Below are 22,600 nucleotides of genomic sequence, written 5' to 3'. Positions count from 1 at the left end.
AGAGCTTAATTTCAAATGTTGTAGCAAAGGGTCTGAATACCTACGTCAATGTGATATTCCAGTTTTTCCTTTTTAATAAATTAGCAGTAATTTCTAAAATTCTGTTTCCACTTTGTCATTATTGTGCGTTGACTGTCGATTGATGAGCAGGGAATTTTTTTTAATCTATTTTACCATAAGGCATGCAACATAACAAAATGTGGAAAAAGTGAAGGGGTCTGAATACTTTCTGAATGCACTGTATAAAAGGGTTGTCTTGCCTCTTCACTTTGCTGCCTTTGGCGTCTCGTTCGGTTCCAATCTTTTAATACACCAAATTAAAGGTGCTGTTAAAATCAATCTGCCACCACATTGAGTATCAAAGAGCAGCTCGGCTGAAAAAAGGTACAAGCTGTTCAGATCAGAGGGCAAGAAAAAACAGACTTTGTTTACTGCTAATCTTTCTCCATAAAGTCGGAAATATGGCGCAAATATGCACAAAGAAAGTGGTTGATCAAAGGCTTTTGCAGCTAAAAGGCGGGCCATCCCTGTTAAATATGGAATGAATTGACAAGCTCTTATTTGTATTCTCTTGCAGTGCTACGTTTGCTTGAGGAGATCCAGAAACTGGGGTGCGAGAGAGAGTGGGTAACGCGAGCAGGAAAGGAGCAACAGGTTGGATTTGAACCTGGGCTGCCTAGCGTACAGGACCATAGCCTCTGCACCATCTTCATATCGTGTGACTGCATCAACTAAGTCCAGGCGCACAACAGTTAAGTCACAGGCTGATGAAACTTTAAATACCTGAGCTCATAATTCAGTTTATTTTTAATCTGTAGCTTCCGCAAATCTCCATCTCCCATCCCCCTGAGGAAACAGATTATTTCCACTATAACCTCAGAGCTTTATATATATCGACGGAATCCTCCACAACACAGCTGCCGTTCCAAGAGTAGCACATACATCATTTCGCATGTACAGTAGCGATGAAATCTTCCTCCTGGCAGCACACCCAGCCTCCCATTTCCCACCATTAATGCTCGTATCAGGTTCAAACAGTCTTCAGATAAAACAGCAGGTAAGATTATCTGTGACACCTCTTGAACGCTGTGAATGAAATACAGAGGAGACAGCAGCAGAGGTATACATAAAGTACTGATGGATAACCAGACGACTCACACATGACGGCTGCGCTGTTCACACAGACGTGCATGCACACACGCACAGAAAAAAAGAGGTTCAAAGGTCCCTGAGTTGGGGCCCCTGTAGTGAAGATTGAGAGGTCTGTGGGGTGTGTGTGTGCTTATGAATGTGCATGGGTACGTTGAGGGAGAGCAAAAACAGGAGATGAATGACCAACAATTGAATAACCTTGACCTTCTCTGCAGATATCCTTTATTAAAAATCAAGAAAAGCCCTTCTACTGGGAATAACCAGGGCAGAGAGTGAGAGAGAGAGAGAGAGAGAGACAGAGTGTGTTTGCGTGTGTGTGTGTGTGTGTGTGTGTGTGTGTGTGTGTGTGTGTGTGTGTGTGTGTGTGTGTGTGTGTGTGTGTGTGTGTGTGTGTGTTTGAGAGAGAGAGTGAGAGAGTATGATTGATGTTACTGGGTCTCTATCACCTACATTATAGTCATGGTCCAATGGCTTTCACACCGGCGCATCATTCATCCCCAGCCAACCCCCAATATCTCTCTCTCTCTCTCTCTCTCTCTCTCTCTCTCTCTCTATCTGACACACACACACACACACACACACGCACACAGACACACACAGACACACACAGACACACACACTTCTTATGGATCCTGTACCTCAGATGGGGTCTAAGCAAAGCTAATAGGAGCATGGAGCGTTTAAATACAGCAGAGTTCACTGAAAGACATGAGAGACATGAAAACAAAAAGGTAAAAGATTTGAAAAAGAAGATATGAGAAAAGAGAGAAAAGGGGAAAGAAAAATGGAGAATAAAGTAGAGAAGGAAATACAAAATGGAAGAAAATAACAGGAAAGAAAACAAACATGTGGAAACACAGAAAAGAAAAGTGGATAAAATGGAAAAAAGGAAATGGGGGAAATTATTGAGACAAGGAGCAGGAAAAGGAAAAGAAAAAGAAAGAAAGAAGGTGATAAAAGGGGAAATAATTAAAGAAAAACATATAGAGAAAGAAAAAATTGAAACATTAGAGATTATGCAGATTATTAAAAAAAATGAGCAGAATACAAAATGAAAAAGGGAGTAACCCTAGCAAAGGGTTGAAGAGAATAATAATTTAAAGATTGAAAGAGGGGAGGAAGAAAATGAGAAAATAGAATAATTAAAGTGAAAATTAAAAAAAAAAATGTTGAGAGAAGAAAGAAGGAGACAAAAAAATAAAATGACAGGAAGATGAAAGACAAAGAGGAAAAGGGGTTAAGAAATAACAGCAAAGAGAAAGAAGACAAAGAAGAGGAAATATAATCACATTAATAAAAAATAGAAAAGATTAAAGAGACAGGGAGAATAAGAGAAGACATGTAGACAATGAATGGAAAACAAAATAATAGTGACAGGGAAAAGGAGAGAAGAAAATACAAAAAATACAAAAAACACACATACACATACATACACACACACACACACACACACACACACACACACACACACACACACACACACACACACACACACACACACACACACACACACACACACACACACACACACACACACACACACACACACACACACACACAGAAGCAGAAGGCTGCATATGGATGTAGACATCCATACACATGAGGTGACTTTGCTTCACCCATCTGTCTCAGTGGGAAGTCAAAGTCATAATCAAATATTCATTGTCTCATGTGTGAGCAAACACACACTCGTGTTCCTCCGGTTCCTCTAAAGAACCTGATGATGCCTTGAGCTTTGACCTGAGGATGAAGACACACCTCCCCAGTGACTCTGTACTCTAAAAGTTAATACACTTAGAGTCAGCCTTTTTAACACTGCACTCAGGTTTATTCACCTGAGGAAATATCAAATGTGATACACACTGAGCCTGAGACAACACCGCACCTCTTCTTAGAGACGGCTTCAATTATGACTCTGTTGAAATGGTCTCACGATGACAACATAATAATGAAAAAACATGGAGGTGGTGATGTTATATTTGTAACAATTCAATTCTTTATGACCCCTCCTTGGTAAGAGGGTGGCAGCTAACTGTTTTTTATAAGTTCTGGGTTTAATTTCTGTGCTAAAACTCGATGCCTGCCCTACTCACTTTTACTATTTATTATATGTTTGGATTTATTTAGCATCCAAACCTGCAATATATAATTGTATTTTTTTGACGCAACAGGTTAAGACAGTAGTAGACAAGCGACTCCCATGTTCTGCATGCTGAGATTACTGAATTTGTCAATAGTGGCTAGTGGCTTTAAAGAGGAAATGATAAAGCTGTTTGTAGTTTTTTTTTTAAGTTAGCTTGGAGAAACCAGGAGTTGTTGGTCTACCACTGCAAAATGACTGTTTTTGCCAATGGCTATAGCTTTAAATCGATTCTTGGAACAGCTATTTGTAATCCTTTTACAAAGTCTAACTCTGTGATGTTTCTTTCTGTAATGGTGTCAAAAATTGGAGACTTTCGGTTGCAAAATCAAGCACTCTCAGCCAATGTCCTGATGATCTTGTTTTTGCCCAGAATCATTTAATGCACAGGCCGTTTAGCAGCTGCTGACTGTATCAATCCAAAACCCTGTTTCCACCGATTCCATTGGAATTGGTTCAATACAGTTCTGGTAAGCAGGGTGGCAATAGCAATAGCGTGACATCATAGCAGCACAACACTGTGCAGCCCATCAATAAATTCAACTAAGAAGAACATGACAGAGTAAACAAAAGGTAACAATGGTTCTCCAGAATTTTGCGTCTTTAAGCATTAGCGCGTGGCTGCATCTCCAAGGTCGTCCATGGGGCAGTGCTACATGCTGACATCATTAGCAGAAAAAAAAAAAATAACAGCCTTGAAATGACTCTCTCAAAATCCACGGGATATTTTACTTGTCCTTATTATGCTTTCGTTCAATCAATGGACTGCAGTGTGTCAAGCTTCAACCTTTAGGGTCAGATCAGTAAGCTTGGCGACCCAACAGAAGGGTAGCAAAAAAGGAGGACACTTCATCTTCTGTCAGTGGAAACACCAATAAATGCATACCGTACCAAATGGAATGGAACCGCTTGGTGGAACATTTTGAGACCTTTATTTATTTGATTTTTTTTTACATATAAATCCTCTAGAACCCATTTATTGAGAAGACATGGCCGAGGTTGGACTATAAAGGAATTTCCCTTTAAGAGACAATGTTAGCCAATTGCTTCTACTAACAGAAAATTGTAGACGTTTTCATGCTGGACCTCTGCTGTAATGTTACAGTGATCTTTATCTTTTCTGGTATAAAGGCTTAATGAGTCAACATGAGCGTTCTTCATCGCTCAAGGACAGAAGCTATTCTGTCTTTTGTGTCTTGATTCAGCTCCACGGTACATGCATCCCCACTGATGCGTGTGTATGTGTGTGTGTGTGTGTGTGTGTGTGTGTGTTTGTGTGTGTATATGTTCAGAAATAGAGCCTTTATTACAGTGTGACAAAAGGCTGCTGTATTATTACTCAGTTTGCACCCAGCCCAGCCAGACCACAGACTGATTATACACTGAGTCCTTCAGCTAGCAGAGGTGTGTGTGTGTGTGTGTGTGTGTTTCTATGTGCGTGTCCTCCCCTCTGGTGAGCCCCTCCACATGTGGTCTGCATTAAAACACCATTGTGTGTTCAGAGCTGTATAGCGTTGCCATGCAGACTGAAATCACTATCCTATGTTGTCATCCTCTCAGTCATATTATGGGATAGTTTCCACAATATCCACACAACCACACCCAACAAAGGCTTGCTCAGCTCTGACACACTGTCTCTTACATCAAACCTCTCACACTAACACATTCTAAGATAGAGAATAAAGCAAAGCATTGACAAATAAAGAGCATTTAAATAATCGCTCCAATAGATTGCTATAAGACAGCAGCCATGATCAACCTGCAATGACTTTATTGTAATATGTCAAGGCAATTATGCCTGAACAGAGTAGGATTCCTAACAGTGCCTGCAAATAAGATGCATTGATTGTTTTTCTTGCACTATATGGAAAGGATCCCTGCAGTGGAAGAACATTTTGTTAAGTTAAAATAGTATTTCAAGTGGAACATTATTATCTTCCAAGCCACCAAATTAAATTCACAAAACCAGTAAAAAAAACTATATTGCGCACAAGGGAGGTGCTGTTCAACCATAGCTGGTTGAGAGATGAGCAACTTTACCACTGAGCCACAGTCCAGTGGGGGTTTTTTTGTAAAAAAAAAAAAGCAACAACTACTGGAATAACCTCTCAACAGCATGATCTTCTGTTAAGTCATTTGTTCAATGAGAAAAGTCTGAAGAGTCAAGCTTTACAACAATGAAGGAAGCGTTTGGATTGTCATTGTAGGATGACAGCTCATATAACAAAGACCGTTTTACAAAGCATTGCTCATTTTCCAAAACAGCCAACGAGGATTCTACTGACTACATCAGCAGACACATTATTCATTTAATTACCTGGCATCACTTCACCCTACTTTCCACCTGGCTTAAATGTTTATTCAGTAAGGCAGGTACAGTTGCATACCCCCTCGAGGTTTTGAAGTTTAGAAGTGTAGCTGCAGTGCTTTCCTATAGACTCATTTGGGAATAGCCTATCAAAAGTCACTCTTGTGCATTTCGACTGTTTCCCACTTTAGCAAAGCATTTTATACAACATTGGTATATACCTGTATGATGTTATGTACTGCTCACACTCACTGGGCACCCCAGGTTTTATATGCCAGGTGCATCTTGTGTTTTTGGAGTGAACAAACACTCCTAGTTCTGGCGCTGTTTCTCTGAAAAGCATCGCCCAACTGAACTTCTCAATTGGCAGAAAGGCTGTTACCCTAGCTTTTTAAAACATTGTTTAAATGTGATATTATATAAAGATGTAGCAGGGATATAGAAGTTGCTGGTCTTTTTTTTTATCCTGTGCAACTCGTCAGCAGTACTAACGAAGATTATGTTTAGTCCGTGTGGTCTCAATCAGAGCTTCAGGTACCTTACAGACACCTTTGCATTTATTTTGCTTGACAGAGATTCATATCTATTCATGGACTGACCTTGTTTGAAAGTAATCAGGAATCAGACAAATAAGTGAGTATAATAGAATCAAGTTTTTGAAAAGCATGTGTTGATTTCCTTTTGGTGTCTTTCCAACTGCTGTAGCAACAGGTGTTAAGAGCAGCAGGGCACAATTACAGCCTCAGGAAATATTGAGTTGAGCAGTAACAAACATTAAGCTCTGACCACGCCACCTGGCACAAAGTGACAACAAGACTGCTCGCCTTCAGGCTGAGTCAGTGTACACTGTGTAACATTACATCATGTGTTTTCTAACTTTCTTTTCAAACTCTTTCTCTTTCTTACACACACACTCACACAAACACACTCCCAGCCCAAGTGAGCAGTCTGAGCATCACCTCAGAGGCAGAAAAGGGAAACAAAATGAAAACAATACTGATAGATACAAGAGAACATGAGCAAACACCCAAACATGGAGATAAATAATCCAGGGCCTGCACTCACTGTAAACACAGCCACCCACCAAGTGTGGAAACACACAAGCACACAAACTCAGAGAAAAAAAACAAAAAAAAAACAAGGTATACACAGGCACACATGGAAGTAGAGCCACCACATGCACAAGAGATGAATCATCTGTGAGAAAACAGTCTGGAGGCAAGAGGGGAATACGTATTAATATGGGTGGAGTTTGTGTGTGTGTGTGTGTGTGTGTGTGTGAGAGAGTGTGTCCACTGGGACGGTAAGAGAGACATGAATTGAGTACAGATGAAGAGATGAGAGGAGGACTAGTGAAAGATACAGAGAAGAAGGTTCCCTGCCAGGAAGATAAGTCCAGCCTCAGCAGATACTCAGAGGATCATCTGAATTCACACACGCACACTTGACCAAAACCCCCACACCAGGTTTGGACAACAAATCTGAACATTGATTTTGTGGTTGGTCGGTTCTTGCACATATTTTGGTTAATGTTGAAGCTTTATCAGAAGTATGTACACACATAAAAACTATCGCAAGAATGCTTTTTAATGTAAACTCTGGTCTTCTTAATAAACATTTTAAGCTAACAGACTTTTGTTGGCATATGATCTTGGCACAAGCAAATCATTATGAATGAGTTACGAGGGTTGTGAAATGGAAGGTCAAAAGTTGTTCTCCAGTACTGTTGAACCTCTAACCTGCAGAATACGTTTAGCTAAATGGTCTTCAAAATGTTTGACCCAGTCTGGCACAGACTAATGGTAAAGCCCATCTTACCAGCATAAATCAAATTGCAAAAAGGTAATTTAAAGAGACACCAACATGGAGAGAACAGAAACGCTTGCAGCAGTTTCATTCTTCAACAAATGACCTTTGCAACAAAAAAAAATACACATTACCCTTGCTTGGTTAGGCGAGCACAAAAAATAGAAATATGGAAAATGTCGTTCCATTTTGCTGTTTTAGCTTCTGTTATGTTAATATTCACACTTAATTTAGTGATTTATTTTGAAAGAGTCATATCTTATGTAAATTCAGTTCCTGCCCACATGTCTCCAAAGCTGCATCTTAGCTCTCTGAAGATGCAACCATGCAAGCAAAGGAGGAACGAGGAAATATGTTTTCAGAGACACAAGACATAATTTCCTCCAAAGCGTCGCGCCTGTGTGTGATGACGGCTAGAAGCAAATGCACACTGTGGATCAACTTAATGGAAGCTGTGCCTCTATGTACTGTATATTATGTATATGTGTTTTTTTGGAAATCAGGGAGTGAGTGTATCAGGTATTGCTCATACTTGCCTGTCAACAACATTGTTTGACAGTCTTCAAAGTTTTGAAATAGAGCCCAGCATACAGCATAAAGAGCAAAGTAGAACAGGAAAGAGTAAATGTTGCCTCTCATTCAACTGACATTGGAGCACAGAGCTAAAATTAACTGTTTTTCCTGCAATTCAAAATATGGTCCGTTTTGCTCTGTTGAGCTCGATGTGTGCTGGATGCTGACTGTCAAAAAAAACTTGACTCAATAAAACACAGCGAAGATGTGTGCCGTGGAAACAGGCGGTAATCTTTTTAGTCAGGTCGGGTACAGTGCAAATGTCATTGCTATGTGTCCGGGCAATGCATGTCAGCAGATAACATATTGTATTTCCAATTAACAAACTTTGTTATAAAATCTCATCATGTGTTTCATCTTGAACATTATTGTCCCAGAAGTAAGTTGAGTTTTTTTGTAGCGGTCAGAAGATGTATTTTGAAGTGCAGGAGAAACATTTAACCCCCACAATAATCTGTTTAAGCTCGATGCTCCAATGTCAGTTGAATAAGAGGTGAAGTCAAAAGACAAGAAATCCCCCAATTTACGGTTAATTTAGCCAGATATCTTGTATAAAAAAGTAGAATCAAACTTTGTTTTAAAACAGGTACTGGTACTTAAGCCAAGCTAATGATCCAAATCTGTCCTCTGTCATTCTCTTATGAAAGGCATTTTCAGTCAACACTTGCGTAATTATCCTGAGATGGAGAGATGCTGGACTTAACTACAAACACCAACCAGATTACTTACAGATGAGGTAAATGGTGAGTGTGTTTAAAGGGCACGCAAACAGCCAAATGACTATTGATCCACTGAGGCAGTGTTGGGCTTGATTAAGACGTTATGACATCATTATTACCAGAAAGATTTCATGGAAAGGAAAGTCATTTACAGTTTACAGTGTCGCAGACTGCCTGGGACAACTGGTGATACATTATTACTGTTCCAAGCATTGTAAAAAAAAAAAAAAGAAAAAAAATCCTCAATGAAACTGCTTAGTCAGCTGTATGGATGATGTGCAGAAACAGGCCTTGAACAATGAAGCAACAACTACAGAAAGGGGAATGAGGTGGGGACAGGAAATGATGAAAAGTCTAAACGTTTCTCAGATGTATCTTTTGTAGTTTTTAACCTTGGCAAAGTGAGTATACTAACAGAATTAAATGGTGTAAAGTAAAACTATTTAGCTTGAAATGTACAATATAACTAGTGTTATTATGGATTGGTCCTGATAAAAAATAAAAATAAAATAAAACATAAATTGCTTTGAATGGACTTAGTTGGTTGAGTGTAAAAACAAACAGCTTAGATGTGGTAAACTCTGTGATGTTGCTGTTGTTAAGTTTGCTCTTTGTGGGGGGGGGGGGGGGGGGGGGGGTTCTTTAGGGTTGTATGGTCTCACTACTCCTCCAAGTACGCTTAACACTGCCCATTTGTCAAACCATCCATCCATTCCATCCATTATCTATACCGCTTTTCCCGCTCGGGGGTCGCGGCGGGCTGGAGCCACTCCCAGTTGTCATTGGCCGAGAGGCGGGGTTACACCCTGGACTGTTCGCCAGTCAATCACAAGGTTGACAGAGACAGACAACCAGCCACACTCACATTCACACCATACAGGCAATTTAGAGTCACCAGTTAACCTAATGAGCATGTCTTTGGACTGTGGGAGGAAGCTGGAGTACCCGGAGAGAACCCACACATGCATAGGGAGGAACCTCCTTGCTGTGAGGCAACAGCGCTAACCACTGCGCAGTCCATTTGTCAAACCTAGTTTCTAAATTTGATCGTAAAACTGCCATGAAATGTTCTGAAAACATCCATAATCCCCTGAGGATGAACACTTTTGATCATAAACGTTCTTCTAGGATCACCCTCAGTTCTGTTTGCTGACTTCTGTTACATGTGAAATGTGTTGGATTAAAATGACTCTTCTTGGTCCTCAGGAGACTAACCAGATTGTGCTAAGCCTTTGGCTTTCCCTCACCGCCCACATTTTCCACTATTTCCGAACATTAAAATGCTCCTATGCTGCAGATGGCATGGGCCAGCCACACTGAGTGGCAGCAGGGAGTGGAACAGAAGACGCAGAAGAAGTACCTGCAACACATGGTCACAGAACCAATAAGCCAAGTATTAGTCTTAGGTTTTTGTGACATAGTGTTTGTTTTTTTTCCTTTTCTTGGTGACACTGCATCGTCTTGTTTCTTGAGTAACTTTCTATTATTTATTAATGTTTTATGACCCTTGTCTCTGTTAAGTTTGCACCTGAAATGCATGTTTTGGTTCATTTGTGCCTTTGTTCTGATTAGACAGTGACAAGAGAAATGGATGTTGGAAGAAGAGAGTGAAGGATGACATGTAGCCAATGTGGAGAGTTGGAGTCGAACCCCAGGAGGATTGTAGCCACTGCTCGCTGTGCACATTGTCTAACCACCTTTTACAAACTCTTTCTGATCAATTTTAACTTTGACATTAGATTGTCAAATGTGCATCCAGCTTTAAAGAGAAGGTGACACTGGCGGTGACAACAGAATTGTACAAGAAGCACGCTGCATAAGAGAATAAAAAGTGTGCATAAAGAAATTGGTTTGAAGCATCTAGCCTATAATGACTCAAAACAGCCCAGGATACATCCGGAATTTCCTGCTCTAAGCATTTAAGGGGTTAGAAGATCCTCCATGATTGCTGAAATGGAAAGATTTCCGGGTCATGGGAGGAGAGGGGTCGCGAGGGAGCAAGAGTTAGTGTAATAAAAGTGCCCTCAGTCAGTGGGACTCACTGTCCCATGAGTGTGATGTCATCAGAACAGACCTTTCCTGCCTCTGTGAAACTGCTACAGCCTGAGGGAGGAACACAGGGGGTTATGATTCATGTAATACACCCACAAATCCTACTGTGAGTGTGTGTGTGTGTGTGTGTGTGTGTGTGTGTGTGTGTGTGTGTGTGTGTGTGTGTGTGTGTGTGTGTGTGTGTGTGTGTGTGTGTGTGTATATGTGTGTGTTTGATGCCCTTGCCTTTTGCTCTCATCATAGCAGGATTAACACACACTGGACAGATGGCCTCCCGATGCTCCTCCCTCCCACACACTCACATGCTCTATCACAAACATACAGACATGCACACACACACACACAAAAAAACAAAAACTACAACTCAGTAGCACAGCACTGTGGCAACTCCAGTTCATGAGCTGTGTCATCATCAGTGCACACTGCCTGGGGCTTAACACACACACACACACCCACACACACACACACACCCACCCACACACACACACACACACACACACACACACACACCCACACACACACAAACACAAACACAAGTTGAAGTCCGTGTCAGCAGATGACGACTCTGATGTCAGAAAAGCACTCTCCTCTGTCTCCGCTGCGACTGTTCACTCCTGTGGTTTTTGTGTCCTTGAATGGCTTCTCGTCTTAATCTTCAAGCATCACAAAGTGGATATTAGGATGATTGTGTGTCTGGTCTGTGACAATCAGTGCATATGCAACTATTTGCAATTTACTGTAAAATCAGTCTGTGTTCTGAGATATCAGGGTTTTTTCACACAAATATCCTGTTGGCTAAGGCACCAAAATCTTCTCCTGAGGCTTTTAAAATGTTTTCTTATCACTGTTTGTGTTTCTTAGAAGCTGTCATCAGCCTCCAGGTTCATTTTGTTCTCCAATATTTTGGTAGCCAGGGAACCAAAAGAATCTGTGAGCTCAGGTTTATTTTCTCTGGCATATTGTCTGGTCCCCTGTCTGCTCAGACAGGTTTTCAGTAGATCAGATATAAATCAGTCCAATTATGACTATTTATCTATTTATTCATTAACAACCACGATGTCTATCATGTTAATATTCATCCAACGATACAATGTGTGGAAATTTCTGGAAAAAAATAGCAAACAACTTCCCCTTATGGCTTTAGGGATAAGAAAGATATTTTCCATTCCAATTGGTTGCACGTCTGTAAAATTGCTTCAAAAGGCATTTTCCATTGATAAGAGTCTGTGGAAAACAAACACATTTGCATTTGTGAACTGGTCTGCCAATGTCAGGCTAAGAACAACAACTGGTCTGATAAATTGCAAGCTTCTAGCTTTATATTTGGTAACAACCATCATTTTTGGGGGGGTTTCCTTGTTGTTGAAAGAACCATTTTTTTCTAATAATGTGCTGATGTTTGACCTAGAGGTTTGGAAGCCAAGCTGCAGATGTGCTCCAACTGCTGGTTGTGATACATTTTCAATTAGAAAACAATGATAAAATGTTTACTTCCAGGATCAGGATACCCCAAATAACTCTGTATAGTAATCAATATTATGAAGTTTGTAGGCACATCCATCCATTCAAATGGAATGGTTCCAGATTAAGTTGCATTAGTGACTGTCTGGCCATGTGAAGCAAACATGTCGGTGGGTTCTGCAGTTGACTAGAGCTGACCTCTAGGCTAACACTGTGCCCTAACAGTGAGCAATTCAGTCATTGCATGCAGTGAGGATGCTCTGACAACAAGACTCACTTCCTGGAATCCAAAAGTTGGTGAAAATGTTGGTACCAAGCTTGCTGAGATACCCCCTCTTACCCAATATAGATACTACAATTATCATTGTAGTATTTGTTTTGTTTTCACACAGAGACAAAACAAAACAAAGTGGGACGAACATCTTGCCAACGTGGGAACTTGAGCACGTCCGGGGGGAATGTGAATCCATGTTTACTATCTACTTAGTTTGCTGCTTCCTGACTGGTACTGGAGTGAGCATCACCATTGGTTGATGACAATGTTCACCTCAATAAACTTCACTTTTTCCATGCCAAAGGTCTACATTTTAAATTATATTAAACATGTTTTACTTTATCTGTACATCAAGACTAGAAAAAGACTGACTTAAGACAGCTCAAATGAGTTTTATGTCTACCCACCAAACTCTTAAGATTAAACAAGTCAACTGCAGGGAAACTCTCATGATTGTAATCTAATATTGGAAAAGTAGCTTGACAGCTAAGAGCCTTTTGGTATCAGGCCAGCATTACATTAAGGTATAGGCTTTGACTATGTAGAGAAGCCATAGGATAATTTATTTAAAACCTGTATTTATAGAGGTTTCAAAGAAAGAAATTCACTGAAAACTGCTTAAACCTAAACTAAAAAACATTGTAAGGTGGAACCTACTGTACTCAGATATCATTATGAGATTCTGATTGAATAAAATCCTATCAAACCATGACCCTGAACAAGATTGACTTTCTGCAGCGTCACTACAGTCCAATCTGAATTTACCTGATAGTCGCTGGTTCAAATTGTACGGGGAAATGCCTCATGACATTGACAATGATGCCACACACACACACACACACACACATACAGAACTGAAGGGGAGCCATAATGGGCTCCACTGTCGTGTAATAGGATTTCTGTGCCACCATAACATCTAAACTGCGCTCACAGCATTAGTAGACAGATTAAATCAGACATGTAGTGGAGGGGTTTAATCCAAAAACTATAATCCCATTTCAGAGACAAATATAGTACTCTATGTTTTTTTTATATCTCTCTTTGTAAAGGTGGGGTATTGTTTTCTTTAAGGTAACTTTTCTGACTCATTTGAAGATGGAACATTTTTAAATTCGATCCCGAAGAGAGCCGTTTGAACTCGGAGTCGTCTCGGTCCATTTATCAGGCTCCTGTGTGATTATTACAGCTAACTCGGCTCCAGTTGTCTGAGAGGCAAACACTTCCACTGTGGCTTCCGAGGGCATTACAAGATCAACATTTTTTATTGTATCCTTTCTTCCCTCTATCAATTATCCACATCATCATCCCTTTTCAGAACCTCCTGCTGCATCTCTGTTCAAAGATAATGGCTCCAAATGTTTGAGATCATTTCAACAAGGCCTCCGGTGTTTCTGGCTGCCTGCACTTAGCATGCAGGAGACAAAGTGAGATTAATGCAGTGGTTTATACAAGTAAAAAACCTGAGGCAAGTAGATTCACTTTGATGTGCAGCATTAGACAGTTTGATGGTGAAAACTGCACGGCTCCTCGGTCACGTCCGTCTACGAGCGTTTTTGGAGCCTCCCCTGTGCCGCAAGGTTAATCGAGGATAAACAGGTAACCTATTTAGACTGATGAAAAGCTTCTACCTCAAAGTGTCGCTTCATGCAGCTGTCTACATCCCCAGAGCGGTAAAGTACCGTGCAGACCTTTCTGATTTGTTCCTCTTGATTCTGCCAACTTAAAAAGCTTTTTAGACGTGTGTGAAGCCAGAACACATTCTAACCTGAAACTTCCTCGCTTGATATTAGGTCAGAAATCAAAAGAAAGGTGACATTGCAGATAATCCAACAACACTTTCACAAGTCTTACCAAAACTCTTCAGTGGTTTTCTCTTTGCTTTCCCTTTTTACTCAGTCAAAGAGGGCTGCTACAAAAGTACTTGGTGTCTTTAAAGCTTGTCCCCTAAAAGTTGACAATTCAAATTATCAGGCTGTAAGAGCCACTCGTTTTCTGTACTAGACTGTACAAAGGGAATTTAAGGAACAACTGTATGACAAGCTTCAAATTCAACATGTTTCAAAAAATATCATTCATTTTTCCCGGGAGCAGACCATCTAGAGGTCCTTTCCTCCCCAAAACAATGGACCTGGTGATAATATAAAAAAAACAATGATTACGCTGTTATTGTTTTAAACATAGCTGTTTCTCTAATGTTCTTCTGCAAGATTCCACTCATTGTTATCTGTCTTTGTTTCTCTGACAACTCAAGATCTCTAAAGTCCTCATGACTATAAATGGTTAAGGTAAAAAATAAAAGTGAACTGACTTGAAACATGAGGAAATGTCGGCTTGGAAAACTCTGGAAATGCACTGAGTTAAGCTCAAATAAACAGATATACTGGTGATTTCATAACAATAAGCATTAGCTTAGCATTGACTTACAGATAATCAATCAGCATCACAACTATTTGCTTCTCTACCTTAATGGTAAGGATGGCAAACAGGAAAAACACCAACAAATATAAGTTTATGGTGAGGACATGTATAGTATAAGCATACTGAGACTCAAATAGGAGAAAACATGGAGTCCACAATGCAGAGAATACGATTAATGCTGCCACATGAATAAATACCATCTCAGTTAAGATGGGGATGAGTATGTTCATAAAAAGAATACAAGAGAAAGTGTTTATGGCTAGTCTTATCACATAATCTCTAAAATCTTCCAATCCAGATTCAATTTGGTATTTGTTTTGTGTGCGTCAGTATTACTTGCTAATGTGTTTTGTATGTGAGAACAAGCCCTTGTCGGTTCGAGACTGGACAAGAACAGAGAAAAATCTGAGAGAACACCATTGGAAAACTCAGGGTGAGACTGCAGACTCGTAAAACTACACAGAGCACCGAAACCTTAAATCAATATACAGAGTCTACTCCCTATTTCTCCTTTATTGGATCTGTCTGTGTGTATATGTGTGTGTGTGTGCGTGTGTGTGTGTGTGTGTGTGTGTGTGTGTGTGTGTGTGTGTGTGTGTGTGTGTGTGTGTGTGTGTGTGTGTCTCCCAAGTGCAATCTAGTGACCACTGGGGCTTTAGTTTGGAGTATTTTCAGGGTACAGCAGCGATATTGAAGCACAGGTTCATTCTCTGGCCCACTGCTCTTCAGCCCTGCACTCACTAATACACTATCTCTGATGAAGCCACAAGTACAGTGCAGCCTTTAGTAAATACAACTAGTTGGACAGCAATGTTTGGACCATATCTATTGTTGACTTGGAGATTCATTCAGTTAACAATGTGCACATCAACTAAAAAACTACATCGCTTACATCTTTATGAACTACACAAACCCGACTCACTGAGACAATCGGCTGTAGCTACAATAGCTCGTCTTCATGCCTGTCATTATATGATTGGGTCACATTCTCTTGCAGGGATCATTGTCAAGCAGCAAAGCCTGTGTTGATTTTTTTCTCAACACAGGGCCTTTTCTTTTCAACATGTATGAGTTGGGATCAGCAATAAGAAGAAGGTGAACCATTTGGTCTAGAGGAATCCCCAAATTAACAAAAAATAAAAGCTCTTCAGAGCTGCTTTAAACGGGTACTTTGGAGGCCAGGATTAACTTTTAATGATGCCTCATTTATCAGATATGGGATAGGAGGAATAGAAGGGGAAGATTCCCATGTCTGCATAAAACTGTTCCTACACAAACCCTAGCATTCAGACAGTTGCAATGTTGGTCATGTAAGGGTTAATAACAACAGTTCTCCAGATTATAAAATCAAATTGGCATAGAGAAAATGTAAAAGGTTGGTTCAATTCTAGACCAAAGCTACTTGTTAAGTCTCTGGATAAAGTCATGGTTTGGGTAACCATGCATGAGTAATGCAACATAAGTGATTCATCACAAACGTTTGGTAAGACAAGTGACTCTCCAGGGTGAAGTTCATCTTTTGTTTGACACACTCGTTTCCCCAGACAGCAGTTTTATTACTCTTCACACTATATCAATCTTTTTCCCATTTTCACCCCGTCATAATTGGTAGGGCCACTTGAGGCTGCCATTTAACTACAAACCTAAAACCTTTCAGAGCTTCCAGTGTAGCAGCCATTAGAAATTAAGAACTTCCTGCAAAGACTTCCTTTTCCAATGGTCCCCATTGTTTGCAGTTGGACAAGCCGCTTGAGAAGCGAAATGGGAGCAGTTCCTGCATTTCAACGCCAAATGAAACGGAGCTGTTTTTCTTCGAATATAAAAATATTTTTAATTGAGGCAACATTAAAAAAATATTTTTGGTTTTAACAAGATAACAGTTCAGAACAAGAGATAATCCATGTAAACTCTTATTTCCAGAGAGCAAATGTCTTTTCAAAGAAATATGACACAAATGAAAACATTTAACTGAACTAACTTGAGCTTTTCTGGATACATACAAAAAAAAAGAAGAAGAAAATGAATCAATTTTAACTAGTTTTTGATCACTTGGATAGCTTTTCAGTTTCTCCCAACTTACTTTCTCTACTTGTTCTTGTAAGTATTGTTATGCACTATTATGAGTATAGACATATGTCTTAGAAAATTAGCTGCTGCATGCCTAGAAACCTTTACAGTGTCTTTAGTCGTTCTGTCAGACTCCACAGCTATTTTACTTTTTCGACAGAGCTGTGTAACACCTCACAGTGTGTGTGCATGTTTGAGAACTTCAGTATTAGTGGTCTTGACACTGAGCAGCCACAAGAAGAAAAACTTGTCCCCATCATTTTCTGTCTTTTGTGCAGCCTCACGCCTGTCCCCTTCACCTCTCTTACAACAACCACACTGACTGAGAATCAATACAATCCTCCAGGGAGAAAATATCAAACTGAGGTGCTGCCATCACTCTGTGCTTAATTGTGCCGGCCAGGCTGCAGGTGATTGTGACAACGTATTGTTATTTACTGTTGAGGATATGAGGGGTGATTAGTTGGGAAGGAGGTAGGGGGAATAAAATCAAACAACCCTGGCTATAAACCTGTTAGGCATCTCCATAGTTAATATGCAAAGGCAGGGTTGGTCATTTTCTCCAGGTATACTTTGTAAGATTTGGGTTGAAATTGTCTTTAGGTCTTGACAGAAATGAATAATTCATGTGCTCTGAAAAAGGAACAAATAAAATCCATCATCAGTTTTAAGCATGTAAAACTTATAACCAATTTGACATGGGAATACGTAGTTGCTACACAATGCAAGCGATAAACTGAGGTCTGCTTCTGGACCAATGGCGCTCGTGCATGTAAGTGAGGGGCGTGGCTTTTTAGGGAGCACAGAGGGGAGGGGGTGGGTGTGGACCATAGGTGTGGACGGAGCCCTGAGAGAACTCTACTTTCAAAATCAAGCTAGTTTTTCGAAAATGACCCACTCTGCCTTTAAGGTATTCTTAACAGCAAGCATTTTTTAAACTTTCTTTATCATTAGGACAATCGGTCTGGCAATAGCGATAAACTGCAACGCATCATCTAGTAAACATCTGGAACCATCAGAGAAGAAAAACATAGGAAGCACAGTATACAACCTGATGCCAAAACACTAAAAGAAGCCTTTGCCAAGGTCAGGCATACTAACTGATGTTTTTAAGCACTCTACGCCAACCTGAGAGAAAGGGTAAATGGACCAACCCAATATTATGTATTCTACTGAATCAGGATGCAACAGTACTTGCAAGACAGTTTGAAATCAGTACACACAGAGGATGATTCTTTTCGGTGAGATAATTTTGAAACTGCACAGGATGCTGTCTGCCTTCTACTTCTCTTTTTTGATGCCCTCACGTCTCTAACAGCTGACTAGAGGTATGACGGCAGCAGATTGATATTTTTGCGCTGTATGATACTCCGCCAGTGTTTCCAAACACCTAGACCAAGAGTGGCCCACTGCAGTATATTAGCTGACCATTCCAGCATTTTTCTTTTTTTTATTACTATAAAACTGCCATCTGTTACAGATAAACGAGTGGACGGCCTCTCTCTTTCTCTCTAATCTTCTTGGACCTGTTGCTAGCAGTGTCTCCACACCTGTTTGGCCGGTAACAGACAGAGAAAGTTGTTAAAGACAACATTACAAGCTCATGCCTCTTCAGATGCTGCAAATAGGTACAAATAATTTTGTCACACCAGCAACTTACTTAGTCAGGATTGAACAATTTTCCTGTCTCACATCTTATTTCTTTAAGCAAATGTATCCCTTGTAAGACGTTCTTTGGTTAGGATGCTTAAAAGAATTACACGGGATTAGATTTGGTTTCTTTACCCTGTTTGAACTGAAACCACAACAAAGACATTCATTGCCAGGACACAATTTTTGTTTCCTTGATAGATGGTCGTGATTTTAGTGATGAAAATCACTAAAATTCCACTTTCTGCATCTTTGACCTTCTTTTTAAATTTAATAAACAAGGGCTTGGTTGCCTGCCTGGGAACAAATCCGCACACTTGTGTGTATAGCCCCAGGAGATGTGTCTGTTCCCACTCATGTTCATAAAGACTTCCTTGCCAATCGCAACTACTAGAACTACTAGGGCGGGTTTAAATGCCGTTGAAAGGTATTTATGAAGAACGAAGATGGCTGATGTTGATGAATAACATTCTGAATTAGCAAACTGGAAGCTAGATATCGCCGTCTCATCATGTAAGTCAAACTTTATGCATTACATGCAAGTACAAGCAAGATGAATTTGATTATGAAAAAAGTAACATGGCCTAGCAGCATTCAGCTTGTTTGTAGCCTCCAGATGTTTTTCTGATCTATTCCTGTTTATAACACACCTTGAAAACAGAAAATGAACACTAGATTTCCAGACAAATTCTATTTTTTGAAGTGGTTTGACGAGGCTATGACTATGGTTTGGCTAATGATCAGACTTCCAATTACTGTCAAAGCTTTTCAGGGTTTTTTTTTGCACCATCTCATGAAGATGTATAACTATAAATAAGTCTGGATTAGCAAAAACACAAATGATAAAACCATGAAACAAATATTAGTACAACTTCCATTCCATTGATGTTTGCAGCTGGAAATGTGTTCCCATAGCAGCAATGTAAGCAGCCACCAACTACCATGACCGAAACAAAAACACATTTTTTTCCAGAAGTTGCATAAATATTTGATAGTTGCTGCTTTTGTGTTTTAGCAGGATTAGAGAAGTTGTGGCATGTGACAGTCCGTCAGATGGAGAACATCTCAGTTCTTCTATTCAAAAGTTTGAAGACGAGCTAACAAAGTCACCCTGTACTTGTGTGAAAACTTGAGAAGTCAGCAGCTTGATCAAAACCTCTCTCATTCAGTATTCCAACTTTAAAGCCAAATAAAGCTGTCTCAGAAAGAATCCTGATTTATTTTTAAACAGTTAGATGGCAGCCCTGGCAGGCTTTTTAAGCCTGTGAGTCGTTCTCTAAAGGCAGTCACTCCACTGCTTTCATTCTGAGCAGCGGCAGCAGTCTCCTGCCTGGGCATTAAAATTACATGTTGACATATTTAGAAAAGTGGTCTGCACTTATGTTTGACCTGAAGCAGTTGAACCTATGTAGTTACTTAACTTTTTTTTTTTTTAAACTGGCATGACCTATACTCTCATGTACATTTGTTGTATCCCCTTCTGGAGATCCAAGCGTTCAATTTAAACAGACAAAAATGCAGATTTTAGGTAATAATCTGCCAGGAAAGGTAACTACTGAGCATCAAGGTTATTGTGGCATTAATTACCCCTCATACTTTGACAATAGAGCTGTAGGTAATACCTGAAGCGAAGTTACACGAGTCCAATAGCTCAACCAAACACTCCTCCACTGAACCCAGTCAAACGAGTCATTTAACACAGGTGATATTTGGGAAGCCAAAGCAGTAGTGGGATAACTGATGTCATCGGCTAATTACAGGATGAAGATGTATCCTGTCACCAACCTGTCAATCATACCAGTTTAGCGGGATCACTTGTGCCGCTATCTAATGTCAGGTTTGGACTGCTTGACACAAACGTGACGCAAATGACAACCTGCCATGTAGGATAGTTGAGTCTCTGCATGCACGTGGCATACTTTATATTGATTAACTACTTACTTGAATCTTCCCTGACAGTGCTGGCACTGATCCCCGACCCAGCCGTGGTCACACACGCAGCTCCCGTTGATGCACTTCCCTGAATAACAGTTTTTATCGCAGGACTTGGACACCGCAGAGGCTTCTGCGTGAAGCACCAGATGGAGTATCACAAATACTCCAAGGTATGTTCTCAAGACGACCCGGGAGTCCCTTCTGAACGACTCCGTCCATGTGCACATCCCTCCAGTGCCGACCATGATGATCCCCCTCTCTGTGCCTTCTTCAAGAGGCAGAGCACTGACTGGCACCCTACGCTATGAGGTTATCAGCTGCCATCAGTACAGTTGTTAGTAAGCTGAAGTTGTCTACCTGTGACGCCTGTGGAAAAGGTGCAGGACAGCCGTAATTACGCATTGTCAGATCCGAGCGATGTAGAGAGAGCTACGGGGCAGGACAAAGACATTAAACTTTGGTTGAAATGGTTAAGACCTTAAAACGATTGTGAACGTAATTCCAATCGAACCCACCCGGTCTGAGCATAGAAACCCCTTCTTACGCGCTCTGCGACGCCTCACATGTCATCCAGATAACTTCCACTGTGGTCAAGGCTCTGATGTAAACACACGACCATGACTGATCCTGCCACAACATCACGGACAGTAATCCAGAGGAGGAAATAAATCCACGGGGCTAAGATCATCGGCGTGTTCTGCGCTCCTCCTGGATGGGATCCCAGACAAAAGACTTGCCCTCTGTCCCGGCTGGTTATCGGAGGATGCGACAGAGCTGCTGCTGCTGCTGCTGCGCTACCCGGTCTGCTCTCTCCTGGTGTCTGTCGCTCTCCGGTCCACAGCTGGTTCTCTGACGGGGAAACTCCAGCACAATGCCCCGAGCATGAGCAGTACAGTCACACGGTTAAAGGGGCAGTTCCCTTTAAAAACGCATGCAGCAGGCACGGACAGTGTGCAAAGACAGCCCGTGGCATCCGTCTGCAGCAGCACCAGCAAGCTCTCAGTACGGGTCACTGTTGGCAGTTTGAACTTGGGGGATTTAACAGATGTGCACAATCTTTACAGAAGAATGAAGTAGCCTGCTAATGAGCATTTAGCCTATCTTTGAGTGACTTTGCTTAGTATGCAGCCAGTTCCAAAAGAGGATGGATAGATAGCTATAGATCCTTTCACTTCAATTGCGACCATATACAAATAAACATACATCTGTAGCTTGATGAAAAAGACTCGAGGTAATATAAAGGTAATATTCTTATTTTGGTAATTTAATGATACATATTTTTTTTAAATCAATTGATTTAAAAAAGCCCCCTGCTGACTACTATAAAGAATGCATAATTTAAGGGCATTTCTGCATTTCCAAAAGGCTGAACATCCACTCTAACATGTCCATCAATAAACTCTATTCTAACACCTCGAGTCCAAAATGCAGATACTTTTTTTTTTTTTTTTTTTTTTTTTAATAAATGTTTTTCAATGAAAAAGACTTTCCTGCAGTTATGGGATTGACAATATATTATGGATAGATACTCATTTGTGTTTGGAAACACAAGGAAATTATAAAGAATAATTAAAAAAGAAAAGGGGGGGGTGTTTTTTGCAAATTTGGTTTTAATTTGCATGGGGATTTCAAAACTGAATCTGTTTTCTCTCTTTTACCTGCAACTGTCTGGGAAGTTCCATCAGTTAGTCTTTCAAGGCTGAATAAGTACAATTAGTTGTGTCTCAAATCCAATTTTGTACTCAGTTAATAGAAAAAGTCTCCCTTTGTGCACACACACGACACAAGCACTAACAGAGAGATGGCCCACTGGGACTGAGAGCTATTAAAAACTGCAATAAAAAGTACATTTCTGATAAATAAATTGCTCTGAGATAATATGAAAACAGCATAACTCATCATTATCCTGAGTAACTACATTAGAGCATGCTATATGGCTCTAAAAGGATCTATCTATTGATCAGCTGACAACAGTTTAACTTTGAGTGACATTTTGTGTCCAGTTTGTTCATTCTTTTGCAAATATAAATCAGTGATCATTCAAC

At 40.4% G+C, this 22,600-nt stretch overlaps 1 protein-coding gene across 3 annotated transcripts in view; it reads right to left on the bottom strand.

Moving 5' to 3' along the window:
• Nucleotides 1–21,585, bottom strand: part of atrnl1a (attractin-like 1a) — a 250,418-nt gene extending 228,833 nt beyond the window's left edge. Inside the window, exon 1 of one of the 3 annotated variants that reach the window (XM_065959689.1) lies at nucleotides 20,562–21,585. In XM_065959689.1, coding sequence (XP_065815761.1) covers nucleotides 20,562–20,800 — 239 coding nt within the window. In that variant the 5' untranslated portion in view covers nucleotides 20,801–21,585. The remainder of the gene's footprint in view (nucleotides 1–20,561) is intronic. The other 2 variants (XM_029278333.2, XM_065959690.1) reach the window with 2 other exon arrangements.
• Nucleotides 21,586–22,600: the final 1,015 nt, after the last annotated feature.

This window comes from Labrus bergylta, chromosome 10, assembly GCF_963930695.1.
Source record: "Labrus bergylta chromosome 10, fLabBer1.1, whole genome shotgun sequence".
Lineage (NCBI taxonomy): Eukaryota > Metazoa > Chordata > Actinopteri > Labriformes > Labridae > Labrus > Labrus bergylta.
This window is presented reverse-complemented; position numbering and strand designations above follow the sequence as displayed.